Genomic DNA, 15,493 nt, shown 5'->3' with positions numbered 1-15,493 from the left:
ATACATGAAGGAAGACAATGGCCCTGTTCCATCATCTTACTGCAAATTCAAAAAGATTGAGCACCACCCAGATCAATCTCTACCTAGGGCCTTAAAGTGGTCTGCCAGGATATTCAGTTTTTGTGCATCATTGGAAACCCTATCTCGCTATCAAAGCTTTTGGCAACACTGTATTGCTGGCAATGTAGTGACATTCCTTAGTAAACATGGTCAGGAGTTGATTGGTCTTCCATCCTAATAATATGTCTGTTTCAAGAAAACTGAACTAGTGGTGATGGAGACAGTTTCTGGGTTCAGCTTTGATTATCCTAATTTCTTATCTTGTCCTGCCACTTAATATAGAGCAGCTGATGAAGATGAGAATCAAAACTGCCAATTTGGTGCTCTTTAGCACCTGCAACTCCTGCTAAGTTAATAGGAGCTATAGGCAGAGCATGGCAAAAAAAATGATGATAAAAAAGAGAACTCAACATGATTCATGCCATTGTTAATTTTTGTTGTGGATAATCTGTGTTTGGCTAATAATAAGTAATCATTTGTTATTGTTTCTGGAGTAATCAAGCATATTTTCCTCACTTACGTTTTGACAGATATCATTTAGATGTATTGTTTCTAATTTATCCTTTTCCTTGTTGCAGGTGGAAGACCCACAAATGGCGCAGATGCCAACTGGTACCATGGTATGTTCGCCAGGACAGCCCAGGTGCCCATGAGACGTGTGGGCCTGGACTACAAGCAAGAGGTGAGAGACTTTATTTCTGTCCTTTATTTCCTAAGAGTCAATGGCTAAATTGGTGGGGAGGGAGAAGTAGTTGTACCTCTCCCACATTAAAGGTTATCATTGCAACCATAAAGACTAGAGACTTAATGTTTTATTAAAACAAATGAAAGCCATCAGGGGAAATTACTAGATTACCAGCCTGGCAGGAGTTATATATTTGTTCATAAAATATCTGTTTAAAGTATTTATTTAAATATTGTTGCAGTGTGTGACTAAGGTTAATGCTGCTCCTTGTTGAACTATTCTCACCTTTTTTCTTTTGCCAAGAAAGATAAGAATCTAAAATTTATTCTCATTATCTGGGCCAAGTTTTCAAACATGGGTGTAGTAACTACACTCTGAAAAGCCTATGTTTTTAGACTTATAAATAGTTGGATGCTTACATACTTACCTTCTCTACAGTGAAAATGCTGAGTTGCTTATACATATATAGTGTTTTGCATGTATGCACACATTTTTGGGGCATGCCCATTATGCATAGATCTGAGAATCTGGCTTCTGTACATTTTCCATATGATAGCAAATAATTTTAGTAGCCAAAAGCCTGGTTTCAGTGTCACCTGTTTTACTGATAATTTTTTGTGATAAAATATTCATCTAAATGTGACTGCATTGCATAGATTAAGTGATATTTTTGAGGAGTATTAAATGAAATCAGTGTGAAAATTGTAGTTGTAATTCCCACTTACTGTATTGTGATAATGGAATTGTTCTGAATGACCAGTGAACCCTAAACTTCAGGATATTTTTCTCCCAGACTCATAGACTCTAAGGCCAGAAGGAACCATCATGATCATCTAGTCTGACTTCCTGCACATTGCAGGATATTTTTCTGTTGCTTTTTAATTGAAACTCTGATCCATTGTAACAGTATTGACTCAGTAGAATGCAGAAGAGCTTCCTGAGCAAGGGATGTTGCTGGCAGCATAAGTGAGGTGTTCTGGTTATTAGCTTACATGCAATGTCAAAGCAGGTTATGATATTCTTTTAGGTTTTCTGTAGAGTAAATCTTTACCTAGTAGCTTCCACAGATGATTCTAAAGATCTTACAAAAATGAATTTAAGGTGTACCATGAAATGAATCTTGAATGTATTGCCTGCTAGTACAAAAATCTTCTGACTGTGTGTAATTCTCATGATGTACCACTAGCCCAATCTATTTCTGGACCCTGCAGCTTCTTGAGGAAACAATCAGATTATGCACCTAGAAAATAAGATTTCTCTCTTTGATGGCAGCAATTCAGGACAGTACAAAATGTTGCCTCCTCATTTGTATTGTCATGGTAGAAACAGCATCTAAATCTGCAGGATAGTTACAACTTTTGTCTCATCATCAGTACTGTAGCCTGAAGCACACCCTAAATTATCGTAGCGCACAGATTTTCTATATTGAATGAACCATGAAGGTTTTGCTGAGCTCTCCTTATTTAGTGTCCTGTAACTCCATTTACATACTGTATATACACAAACAGTAATACATAGTTTTGGAAATGCTGTGGGCACATTTTTCAAACTTGGCATAACTGTGTTTCCCTGAAACACCACACTGAGCTAGCAGGTTTTGAATTGTCTGAGGAAAGTTAGGTGGGTTCTCCAAACTCAGTTAAGTCAGAAGCCTGTTACCCTGGCCAGATATGAGTGGTTCTCTGGAGAGAGAGAGAAGACCTGGAGTGTGGGAGAACAGCAGTGCTTAATTTGCAATGAAAGAAGTGCCAGACATCAAGCAATTTTTTTTTACATTTGTAACTGATGCAGCAAGTTTAGAAATGCCGGAGCTATGAATTGCCAAGCCTAGAGGTGCCAGGGCTCAGCCCTGACAAGCCCTTGCACAAATTAAGCACGGAGAATAGTCTTGAGTTAGGAATCCTAGGAGTAGCCAAGCCTGAGGAGAAGGCTTGAACTACAGTATATTAATGGAGCTGAACTCCAGGAAAGGGATGAAGTTTCATTCTACGTAGTGTGCAAACTTAGTTTTAGAGCAGATTGGGAAAGATAATGGCTCACTTTTGAGGTGGAGGCCCAGTTCCCTCTCTGGACTCTCAGATGGGAACCCTGGAACTGTCTGTGTGCTGATATGACTGCCCAAATATGGGAATTGAGTGTCCAGTTTAGGCAATGGAAATTATGGCTGCTCAGCACATCTGACCGTCAGGCCTGAGCCCAGTGTTGGCTTCTCCCTTTTAGGTAAATGACAAAACTGTGCATAGGATGGGACCGTATGTATGCAAGTCTCATTTCTTTTAATCTCTGGTGCATATACAATGCTAACTCAGATACAAGTTGATCAATCTATTTTCTGCCTCTGATTCAAATGGGGCTCAGTTGTGGTAGTTCTGTGAGTGCTGCAGCTGACAATTGGAAAAAAAAGAATAGGAATATGATGGAATTTAGTTTTGCTGTTGTTTACTTTTTTGTAGTCAGCATCATCAGCTCAGTCCGAGAACATTACAAGTGTTTTGTTTAGAAGATGGATTTATTGGAAACCTCTTTAGAAGCTTCACATAAGCAACTGTTAATCCTGTGATATGAAGCTATGTAAATTACATAGGAGGTTTTTTGTTGTTTTGGGGCTGGGTTTTTTTGTTTGTTTCTGTTGTGCATTCACAGATCAGCTATCACTGCATGGATTAATAATCTGCAAAATATTAATGCAGAACAGAGTAAAAATAACTTTTACTTACCTGCTCTGTGAAATTAGCAGATGTACTATATTCTAACAGGAATGGGAAAGACTAATTTGAGGCTTTTCTGCCTGGCAATGAACTATTGGCAAATTTGAGCAAAATCACACCAGCTCTTCTAGAGGCATTAAAGAGTGAAATAAATAGACGTTTTCCATTCTTTGAACACCTCTACAGACAAAATGACTAGGAACTGGAAGTTGAACATTGATACAGAAATAGCCCAATTTGTGTAGAAGTATCTTTGTGAATTCTGGAGAAAATTAGTTCAAATTTAACTGAGTTTTGTACTTCTGAAAATTGCATACTGAGTATGCACAGTGCACAGTTTTCACGAGTTTCTTATAGGGTGATAGTCACTTCTTTCCAGAAGGTTAACATATACGCCCCTTAAGCTTTAATTTTAGTCTTGAAAATAGGGCTTAAGAGGAACTTAAGTGGTTCTGGTCCTCTGCACAGGAGTAAAGTTCATGCCAAGTATGCAGCTAAGGCAGGGATTGGCAACCTGTTGGCATGCGGCTTGCCAGGGTAAGTGCCCAGGCAGGCCGGGCCAGTTTGTTTATCTGCCACGTCTGCAGGTTATGCTGATCACTGCTTCCATTGGCCAAGGTTCGTAGCTCCAGGCCAGTGGGGGCTACGGGAAGTCGCGCAGGCTGAGAGATGTGCTGGCTGCCACTTCCCGCCACCCCCATTGACCTGGAGTGGTGAACCTGTGGATGCAGCAGGTAAATAAACCAACCCGGCCTGCCAGAGTGCTTACCCTGGTGAGCCACGTGCCAAAGGTTGCTGATCCCTGAGCTAAGGATACTGCACAATACACAAACGTCTGGCTAATTTGGCTTTGTACTGAAAACTATTGTCCAGATTTGAATGGACTGAAGCAAGAGCTCTACTGGAGATTTTGGCTCTGTCCCTATTGACTCAGTAAGTTGTGACGGTCAAGGAGAGCTGCTGCACAAGTTGCTTGGTGTGCAGGCAAGGAGCCCCAGGTTCCACAAGTTGTAGAAAGATATTACATGATCTTAGAATTACTGTAGTATGTGATCATTTAGTTAGACTGTTTTGTAATGCACATTTATGAAGAGGGAGGGTTACTGTTTTGCAAGGAATCTTACCTTTAAGCACTTAAATCAGGAAAAGCTGCACCTTCAAATTTAAGATCCTCTTAGTGTAATATTTGTTTATATGAATTTACAGAACAATTACTGATTTCATCATAGATATTTTGGATAGTGTATTTAAAGATGCCCAAATGTTTGTTGGTTTTCACTTTTTGTGTGTGTGTGTGTGTGTGTGTGTGTGTGTGTGTGTGTGTGTATAGATATCCTCTTGGTGGAAAAAAATTCTCATCTGTGAGTAAATGAGACTTTAAGATGGATATTTGTTCTTAGTATTAAATAGCTTCTAACACATTGGCATGAGTGTTAAATTTCACCATCCTTTGGTTGCTTGGTGATAATTTTCCTATTATAGTGATATGCACTGATCATCATACAGAAGAAATCTCAGCACTTCAGTTTCCTGTTTACAAGAACTGTTTTTCCAATTTACAAGAAATGTCCTCAATTTGAAAGTTTTTCATTTGCACTGTTAAGAGATGTTGTTTCCCAATATTATTAGAACTATCCAGCTCTGGCCTTCATTGCCTACACGCAGTCAGCATCACATACAATTTAGCACCAATGATGTTAAAGCCAAAGGAACACATGTCACAGAATGGACAGATCCCATGTGTACAGTTTGATTAGCAGTTTCTTTCACACAAAATATTCTGTACTATTTATACTGTGAATACACATTAGTCAGAAAAAGTAATTAAATCTGGAAGGAAGAATGAGGAGAGAGAGCGTTAAAAACAAATGGTGAGGAGGATGGGCCTGACAGTCCATGAGTACAGTTAGAATGACCTTCCCTAATATTGTAACCCTAATATTCATTTTTCAGCTATTTTATTACATTGGGTTTAGTTGACAGTAAAGGTACCAGGGTGAATCATCATCCTCCTAACATAATTCATCCTTCAAGACAGTTCTGCTTCTAGCTGTACTGTATAATGACGCTTTTATTACAAATCATGTCACTGTAAATGAGCATGTCACAATTTTTGAGCTTGAGTTTGGTGTGGAGAAAAGACAAGAAATGACTTTTTTATTTTGTTAACAAAATTGCGTTTCTTTCAACATGTATTTTTAAGAGAAAAAAATAATGAACTTCAGTGGTGATGTAAAGTGATGGACTGATGTTCCTAAGTAAAACAAAACATAGTGCAGGCTTGGCTTCTCTTGATACAGATGTTCCAAAACATTTCATGCCTGACCTGCAAAATAATTGATATTTTGGCCACGGGTCTGTCTTGAACAAATATGGGTAATCGTGCCAGACAGTGTTATCCTGTGATGTATGTAAGCTTCCAGTAGGGACTGACCACCATCATCATTTCACTTGTGGTAAAATTCCCTTCTAATCTTACACCAGTGAAAAACAGTGTAAATGCCCTATAGCCTCTTGCTCTCCATCAGCACATAACTGAAAACTTTTGAATTATGCTTGTGCGTGCTGTAGCAGAAGGTAATACATGTGTTTCAAAAAGAAGGTTAAAGTTGCCATACTTCCTTTTGTTACCCTAAAGCCTTCTTCAGTCGTCATTAAAATATTATCTGGAAGGCATGGAGTGTTCCCAAATTGGGGAAAAGAGCAAACTGGAAGTGTTTGATAAAACCAGACTGAAAATGTTTGATGAAGGTGATGCTGACTACAATGGTAAAATAAAAATCTTCAGAGCCCATCTGATGGCAAAATATGAATCCCACTTAAAATATTATGAGTATATCTAAGAATGCCTGGAAGAGATTTCAGCATTAATTTGAACAGTATATGAAAGCCGTAGATGCCATTAAACTTATTAACTAGGCCAAAAATCTCGCATATCAAAGGATGTATTTAGTTGAATGTCAGAATAAAACCTCTGGTAACAAATCTGTAATGGACCAATTGCATCACAGTGGACAAGAAGACATGCTCTCAGGCAAGAGGTTGTCCTTGTGACATATTCAAGACTCTTATAGGAGGATGCAGAGCCTGCTACACATGGCACCTAAAATGTTCCACAAGAATTTAAAAAAAAAACCCAGAGAAATGTGACAGCAAATGTGGATTTTGTCAAAAAGTTATATTTTTTGGCAAGAAAAAGCTGATTTTGAAAGGGAAAAAAAGTTTAAACAGAAGCCTAGATAAATTGGGCACAGGCAGACAAAACGATCTGTGAAATGCTCTGTTTGAACTAGGTACTTGAAAGACAGCTATTAATCATTGTTAAAAGGTATTCTTATTCTCAAGGGAGCATCTCCTAGAGTAGCTGCTCAGCTCCTTTGTGTGGCTCTTTAAAATGACAAACTAAAGGGATTAAATTGAACTAACGCTATTTGTAGTTCTGCCACCAGCTTGCTGGGTGACATTGGGCTAGTCACATCACCTCTCTGTGTCTGTTTCCCATCTGTAAAATGAGGAAAGGGATGTAAAGTTATCTGAGATATGCTGATGGGAATCTAGGTCTTTTGAGTATTACTAAGGCCTTGTCTACACTACAGAGTTGCAGCGCTGGTGAGGGGGTTACAGCACTGCAACTTAGGTGGTGTACACACTTGCACAGCACGGCCAGCGCTGCAACTCCCTGGTTGCAGCGCTGGCTGTACACCCGGTCGAGCCTCAGGTGTAGAGGATCCAGCGCTGGTCAGCAAGTGTAGACACCCACCAGCATTTTTATTGACCTCCGTGGCATAAGCAGGTATCCCAGCATACCTTAGAAGCCTCTCTGATAATCATGCAAACTCCACTGGCCTGGGCTCACCTGACCCCTCCTTTAAATGCCCCGGGAGTTTCAAAAATCCCCTTCCTGTTTGCTCAGCCAGGTGTGGAGTGCAATTAATCAATCAATCACTCAGCGACCATGCCTCCACGCACCAAACGAGCCCCAGCATGGACCAATGCAGAGCTGCAGGACCTCATAAGTGTTTGGGGAGAGGAGGCTGTGCAAGCACAGCTGCGCTCCAGAAGGAGAAATTATGATACCTATGGGCAGATATCGCAGTCCTTTATGAGAAGGGGCCATGAATGGGACGCGTTGCAGTGCAGGGTCAAAATTAAAGAGCTGAGGAGTGCTTACTGCAAAGCTCGTGAGGGAAATCGCCACTCAGGAGCTGCCACCACGACCTGCCGTTTTTACCAGGAGCTGGATGCCATACTTGAGTGTGACCCTACTGCCAATCCTAGGAGCACGATGGAGAGTTCAGAGCAGGGAGAAGTGGGGGAGGTTGTAGAGGACGGCGACAGTGAGGCTACTGGCGTGGAGGGAGACACCCCGGAGTCCCAGTACACATGCAGCCAGGAGCTCTTCTCAAGCCAGGAGGAGGCTAGCCAGTCGCAGCAGCTGGAAGTTGATGGTGAGGAAGAAACTGAGGATCGTGCTCGGGGTAAGTAGATTTTTATGTTTTGGGAGAGGAGGGTTTGGGTTATGGCTGCCTGCATGCATGCCTAAACGTGGAATAGCCCATTGATTTTCTCTATCACGTCTCTGTAATCTGCCTCAGTAATCTCTTGAAAAGTTGCAGCAAGAGCGTTTGCAATTTGCTTTCTCAAGTTGATCGGGAGAGCCACCGTGGTCCCTGTCCCGGTCAGGCTAACTCGTCCAATCCACTGTGCAGCGAGGGATGGGGGGACCATGGCTGCACACAGGCAAGCTGCATAGGGGCCAGGGCGGTATCCACATTCATGTAGAAGACCCTCCCTCTCTTCCAGGTAACACGCAGCAGCGATATGTCTGGCAGTAGGAAACCCTGTTGAGAGTTTAGGGATACTTGAGTGCAGGGCGCCAGGTTCGCGTTTCCCCAGCCCATGGCGCTCTGTTGTTAACCCCCCCCCTCCCAGCACGTAGCCAGCCACACGGTGTGCTCCGGTGTTCCCCACCCCCCCTCCCAGCACGTAAGCATCCACGCGGTGTGCTCCGGTGTTATGCACCCCTCTCCAAGCAGGCATCCAGCACCGCGGTGCGCTCCGGTGTTCCCCACCCCCCCTCCCAGCACGTAAGCATCCACGCAGTGTGCTCCGGTGTTATGCACCCCCCTCCAAGCAGGCATCCAGCACCGCGGTGTGCTCCTGTGTTCCCCACCCCCCCTCCAAGCAGGCATCCAGCACCGCGGTGTGCTCCTGTGTTCCCCACCCCTCCTCCAAGCAGGCATCCAGCACTGCGGTGCGCTCCGGTGTTCCCAACCCCCCCCTCCCAGCACGTAAGCATCCACGTGGTGTGCTCCGGTGTTATGCACCCCCCTCCAAGCAGGCATCCAGCACCGCGGTGTGCTCCTGTGTTCCCCACCCCCGCTCCAAGCAGACATCCAGCACTGCGGTGTGCTCCTGTGTTCCCCACCCCCCCTCCAAGCAGGCATCCAGCACCGCGGTGCGCTCCGGTGTTCCCAACCCCCGCCTCCCAGCGCGTAAGCATCCACGCGGTGTGCTCCGGTGTTCCTCACCCCCCCTCCCAGCACGTAAGCATCCATGCGGTGTGCTCTGGTGTTATGCACCCCCCTCCAAGCAGGCATCCAGCACCACGGTGCGCTCCTGTGTTCCCCACCCCCCCCTCCAAGCAGGCATCCAGCACCGCGGTGCGCTCCGGTGTTCCCAACCCCCCCTCCAAGCAGGCATCCAGCACCGCGGTGCTTCCCCCCCCCACCAGCAGAACGGCGTGAGCGCGGACCAAAGAACAACCCGCAATCCCCCAAGCAGCTCACCACCTTCCTGTTCACTACTGTCCCCTCTTCAGGACACCAGCTACCTCCTGTACCCATTGCTGATAAACCCCAGTGACCCATTGGTCAATGCTCACTCCCATTCCAAAGGGGAAATCGGGGCAAAACCACTCACCCCATTGCTCGCCATGATTTAGCTTCCCTGCCCTCTCTGTGTTATGTGAGGTATGTGAGAAGGATGCTACCAAAAGTCTAAAAAATCCTTCACTGTGTGATAATAAACAATGTAGCCTCTGTGTATTTCATGGTTCTATCTCTCTTTTTTCTAGTGACCTTGACTACTGCAGCCAGATCACCGGCCTCATGTAGGTTGCAGAACTTGAGACGGAATCCTAGAAAATCAAAAGAGGAATTGATCAAATCTGTTATGAGCCACTACAACAGAGAAAGTAGGAAGACACAGGAATGGAGAGAGAAGATGTATGAATGGAGACAGAGTGTACATGAATGGAGGCAAACAGAAAGCAGGAGAAAGGAATTGTCTGCCAAAAAAACCACAAAGCAGATGATAAGCCTCCTGGCTCGCCAAACTGAGTCTTTCAAGTCTTTTGTAGCCATGCAGACAAATATGTACCATTGTAACCCACAGCCCTCCCAAAACCGTCTTCCTTGTTCCCCAGTATTTCCACAAAACAACTTTCTCCAGCAGCCAGTTCCTTATTATCCCCAGCTGCCCCCAACACCTGTACGATCACCTACCAGCCCTGATAACTATAATTCTTACCCTGTTCACTCCACCCCCATTATTCTGCAGCATAGTAATCCTGAAGTGCAGCAGACATTGAATAGTGATCAAAATAGGACATATTCAAACCTGTGAATGTACAGTCCACCACCCCAACCCCCTTGCCTGTTATGTACTGTATGTTGAATAAAGGTTTTTTTTCTTTTTCACTACTTTATATTATTGCTGGAAGTGGTAAGTAATATACACCAAGGTAAAGCAAAGCACATCAAATGCATCAAACATTACTGTTGGCTCTCAGCATCAAATTGCTCCCTTAAAGCATCCCTAATCCTTGAGGCCCTTTCCTGGGCCTCCCTATTAGCCCTGCTCTCTGGCTGAGCAAACTCATCCTCTAGGCGTCGAACCTCGGAGGTCCATTCCTCACTGAATCTTTCACCCTTCCCTTCACAAATATTATGGAGGGTACAGCACACGGATATAACAGCGGTGATGCTGCTTTCCACCAAATCTAGCTTCCCATAAAGACAGCGCCAGCGGGCTTTCAAATGGCCAAAAGCACACTCCACAGTCATTCTGCACTGGCTCAGCCTGTAGTTGAACCTGTCCTTGCTCCTGTCAAGCTTCCCTGTATATGGTTTCATGAGCCAGGGCATTAAGGGGTAAGCGGGGTCTCCAAGGATCACAGTGGGCATTTCGATGTCCCCTACTGTGATCTTGCGGTCTGCGAAAAAAGTCCCGGCCCTCAGCCTCCTGAACAGGGAACTGTTCCTAAAGATGCGTGCATCGTGCACCTTTCCAGGCCATCCTGAGTAAATGTCAGTGAAACGCCCATGGTGATCCACAAGCACTTGCAGAACCACGGAGAAATACCCCTTGCGATTAACGTACTCTGATGCCAGGTGGGGTGGTGACAGAATAGGAATATGCGTCCCATCTATTACCCCTCCACAGTTAGGGAACCCCATTTCTGCAAAGCCATCCACAATGTCCTGCACGTTCCCAAGAGTCACGGTTCTTCTTAGCAGGGTGCGATTAATGGCTGTGCAAACTTGCATCAGCACCATTCCAACTGTAGACTTTCCCACTCCAAACTGGTTCGCCACCGATCTGAAGCAGTCTGGAGTTGCCAGCTTCCAGATTGCAATAGCCACCCACTTCTCCACTGGCAGGGAAGCTCTCAATCTCGTGTCCCTGCGCCGCAGGATAGGGGCGAGCTCAGCACACAGTACCATGAAAGTGGCTTTTCTCATCCGAAAGTTCTGCAGCCACTGCTCGTCATCCCAGGATTGCAGGACGATGTGATCCCACCACTGAGTGCTGGTTTCCCGAGCCCAAACGCGCCGGTCCACGGAGCTGAGCACGTCTGTTACTGCCACAAGCAATTTACTGTCTTCACAGTGAGGCGATTCAATATCATCGTCTGACTCCTCACTGTCACTGTCACTCTCACTTTGCAGCTGAAGGAATAGCTCCAATGCCATGCGTGATGTGCTGGCAACATTCATCAATAAGGTCGTCAGCTGCTCAGGCTCCATTTATAACAAAAATCGCAGAAAAAGCGCTGTAGAATCACAATGCCGCCAAACTGCTCAGAATGTGTAGCAAAGCACCACGGGGCGTTGGAACAGGAAGCGGAAAGACACTCACACTTCCTTCCCCTTCCCACAAGCCACAGCGCCGAAATGGGATGAGGTGCTCTGTGGGATAGCTGCCCACAATGCACCACTCCCAACAGCGCTGCAAGTGCTGTAAATGTGGCCACACTGCAGTGCTGGTTGCTGTAAGTGTGGCCACTCTGCAGCGCTGGCCCTATACAGCTGTACTAACACAGCTGTAACTACCAGCGCTGCAAAACTGTAAGTGTAGACATGGCCTTAGCCACAGTAGCATATCAGCTGAAAACTAAGATGAGGATTCAGCTGTCTGGCCACAAACTCCTACGAACAAATATTTCTCTATCTGTTTTAAAAAATAACCTAGGAAATTAAATGGGAAGAAACCTTGTTAACACAGAGTTAAGGTTGCCCAGTAATAGCTTGTGCCCTTCTAGAACCTCAAGTTCAGCTATACTCAAACTTCTGAAAACCAGGACATACAGAGATAAGGTAAATGCCAACCAACCTCAACTCTTCCCTCTTTGAGCAATGCCCGTCTGTCTCTCTCTCTCTCTTCACTGTAATGGACACGTGCCACTTGCACTATGCTCAGGGAGCCTACTCCCCTGACATAACACTGCACTTGTAAAATTTAACATAACTTCATACTCTTTTATAACCACATCACACTTGCCCACAAGATACCATTACACTTTCCCCTCCCTATCATTAAATCCACAGACTGGTTTTGTATCCCACCACACTACTGACAATACCCATGGTACGTAGACCTGAATGACCTGATAATGACCAAACCTACACAGTTCTGTAATGAAATGATGCAGACTGGAACCTCAAGGTATCTATGCACCTCCTTCCTTTGATAACACACATGGGAGGACAGGGCTCATACTCAGATCTTCTCATATTACAATCACAGCTCTTCCATTTACTCCTCCACCATTCAGTACAGCTACTCCTAAGAAAGAGAATGCAGCTGGAGTGAATGTATATAATTCCCAGTGACTATTTCCAACTCCGGGGGGGCGAGTTAAAATTGCACCTTTTTTTACCTTAATTCTGTATTTCCTGCATTTTGAGTTTTTTCTGAATAAGAGATCACTGGGCAACCTTAATTCTGAATTAACAAAGTTTTGTTCCATTTAATAAATAAATGAATGAAAGTCCTTTGTAAAGCAAAGGGTTCCCAAAGCCATTTCATTTATAAACTTTTTAAATGTATTGTTATGCTGGTTGGCCATTGCAGCTTAAGTAATTCACTAAAAAATAAACAAAAAACATGGAAGGAAACAAAAATGGTATTTTGTTTTGACCTACCCGTAACAACAGACTTACTGAAATACACCAATCGTATTTAATTACAACAACAAAACATGTTCGCTCATGGCCCCTTGTGGCTTAGTTCAAGTGGCACTATCAGACAAATCTTTAATTACATCAAACATCTAAGTCCTTTGTCTAGAAAATTTAGAGCGCAGTTTATTTCAAACTTCTCTTCTGGGAGATGATAATTGTTAAATAGGGAAACAATTTCTTAAGTGAATTGTATCCACTTTACATTTGATTTTTCTGTTAACTGTACTCTTGTGTTTTATGTGTACACTTCACAATCACTTGTGTTTAATCCAGTAACAGAACAAGCACAATCCCTTCCTCTCGCTGCTAATGTGTATAATCAATTTGATGTGGTTGGGTAGATTGATTATTAGCCAGGCACTGAATGCCTTTAGAGCAGTTGAAAACATTGCTTGTGATGAAGGTTGATCATAGATCTTAGCTGGCATTTATAGAGTATAATTAAAGAGCTATGGGCTTGGTCAGATGTGCTGAGCACCTGAAGCTCCCATTGAATTGAACTAGAGCTGTGAATGCCCAGATTAGACCCTATGTGAAAAAAATGTGACTGACATTCTAACAACTTCTTAAATACTAAAAGCAATGCAAAAGTGTAGCTGGACGTGGATTATTACTTGGCCAAGGTACCGTATCAATAAATTACACAGTTGTCAACGCCCTGTATTGTCAGCAGCGGAAAAACTAACCACTGTTTAGCCACTCGTAAGCATTAAATATAAATTTTGAAAGAGGTACCTAAATCAGTAGTGTAACACAGTGCATTTGAATCAAAAGCCAGTCATCTGCACCTAGTGGCATGGAATGGTGCGTTGTTATGGATGCTGGAGGAGTCAATGTCAGGAGCAGATTCGGTACCACAACCTACATTGTATATTGTATTGTCATGGGGCTGAAATCTTTAGTTTTCAAGGATGAAGCTCTCTCCTGCTTTGGTTGCTTCAATACACAACTGACAGCTGATCCTTGAAAAAGCAGAGGTATTAGCTCCAGAGGGAGCTTCTCATCTCTGTCTGCTGGATAAAAGTTAGATGCATAAACAACATAAGGTTCCGAAAGAGGGTGTGACAGGCTGGAGATGTCTGTAAGAAAAGTCATGTTTAGTAGCCAAGAGAGAGTTGGTTTTAGAAAACTCCACCATACTGGTGAAACTGCCTTCCTCAATGAACAGTGTGTAGGGCCAGACAGAAACCACTTTACTAGATGGGCAGACTCGTCTTTGAAATACAGTCTCTGAGGCAGGGGCAGGTCTAGACATTTAGCCACCCCAAGCACGGCGGAATGCCGCGGGGGGCGCTCTGCCGGTTGCTGGTCCCGCGGCTCCAGTGGACCTCCCACAGGCGTGTCTGCGAAGGGTCCACTGGTCCCGCGGCTCCATCGAAGCCGCGGGACCAGCAGACCCTCTGCAGGCACGCCTGCAGGAGGTCCACCAGAGCCGCAGGACCAGAGGACCCTCCGCAGGCATGCCGCCGAAGGCTGGCTGGCTGCCGCCCTCCCGGGGACCAGCAGAGCGCCCCCCATGACTTGCCATCCCAAGCACGTGCTTGGCATGCTGGGGCCTGGAGCTGCCCCTGCTCTGAGGTGGATAGTTAAGTCCTTGAAAAGGGACTATTAAAGGTCATTGGGTGATGTCAACTGGTCATCTTTTAAGCCTCAGCTAGACAAAGTCTAAGGCCTGCTCTACACTGGGTGGGGGATCGATCTAAACTTCAGCTACGAGAATAGCATAGCTGAAGTCAACATATCTTAGATCGACTTAGAATCACTTACTTCACATCCTCGTGGCACAGGATCTATGGCTGCCGCTCCCCCGTCAACTCTGCTTCCACCTCTTGCCCTGGTGGAGTTCCAGAGTCGACGACAGAGCAATCGGGGATCAATTTATCGCATCAATGATAGACACAATAAATCGATCCCGCTAGATTGATCACAACCTGCCAATCTGGTGGGTAGTGTAGATGTACCCTAAAGGAATACCTGCGTGTCTCACAGGTGTAAAGAATCGACACACACACACTGGGAGAAAAAGTTAAGCTGACCTAACACATCTTGCAGACAGCGCTAGGCCAGCGGAAGAATAAGTTATCACCTCTTGGGGAGGTGGATTACCTACAGTAACAGGAGAACCTCTCCCATCACTCTAATATGTCTTTACACTGAAGCACTACAGTGGTGCAGCTGCAGTGCTGCATCTGTGCCACTGTAGTGTTTCAAGGGTAGACATGGCCTTAGAAGGCAGGTCTATACTTAAAACACTGTCTGTGCATATGGATACAGTTGTGATGCTGTAGTGCTTTACTGAAGATGCCCTCTGCTGACATTGGCATAGATAATCACTTCCCTGAGAAGTAGTACCTATATCAACAGGAGAAGCACTCCCACCAACATAGCACTGTCTACACTGAGGGGTTAGGTTGGTATAATTACATCACTCGGGGATGTGGCTTTTTCACACTGCTGAGCTATGTAGTTATACCAATGTAAGCCTGTAGTACAGACCGATCCAGAGAAAGCAGCCAGTCCAAAACCATGTGGTGGGGGTATGTAACTGAGGAAGTCTGATTTGAAGAATAGGG

General features: G+C 44.6%; 1 protein-coding gene across 6 annotated transcripts in view; it reads left to right on the top strand.

The window, feature by feature from the left end:
• The window catches only part of THSD7A (thrombospondin type 1 domain containing 7A), a 586,917-nt gene that overhangs the window by 460,095 nt on the left and 111,329 nt on the right, over positions 1–15,493 (top strand). For all 6 annotated transcript variants that reach the window (XM_030550674.1, XM_030550676.1, XM_030550675.1 and 3 more), the window contains one exon: positions 639–742. In XM_030550674.1, coding sequence (XP_030406534.1) covers positions 639–742 — 104 coding nt within the window. The remainder of the gene's footprint in view (positions 1–638; positions 743–15,493) is intronic.

The sequence above is a fragment of the Gopherus evgoodei genome, chromosome 2 (assembly GCF_007399415.2).
Source record: "Gopherus evgoodei ecotype Sinaloan lineage chromosome 2, rGopEvg1_v1.p, whole genome shotgun sequence".
Taxonomy (NCBI): Eukaryota; Metazoa; Chordata; order Testudines; family Testudinidae; genus Gopherus; species Gopherus evgoodei.
This window is presented reverse-complemented; position numbering and strand designations above follow the sequence as displayed.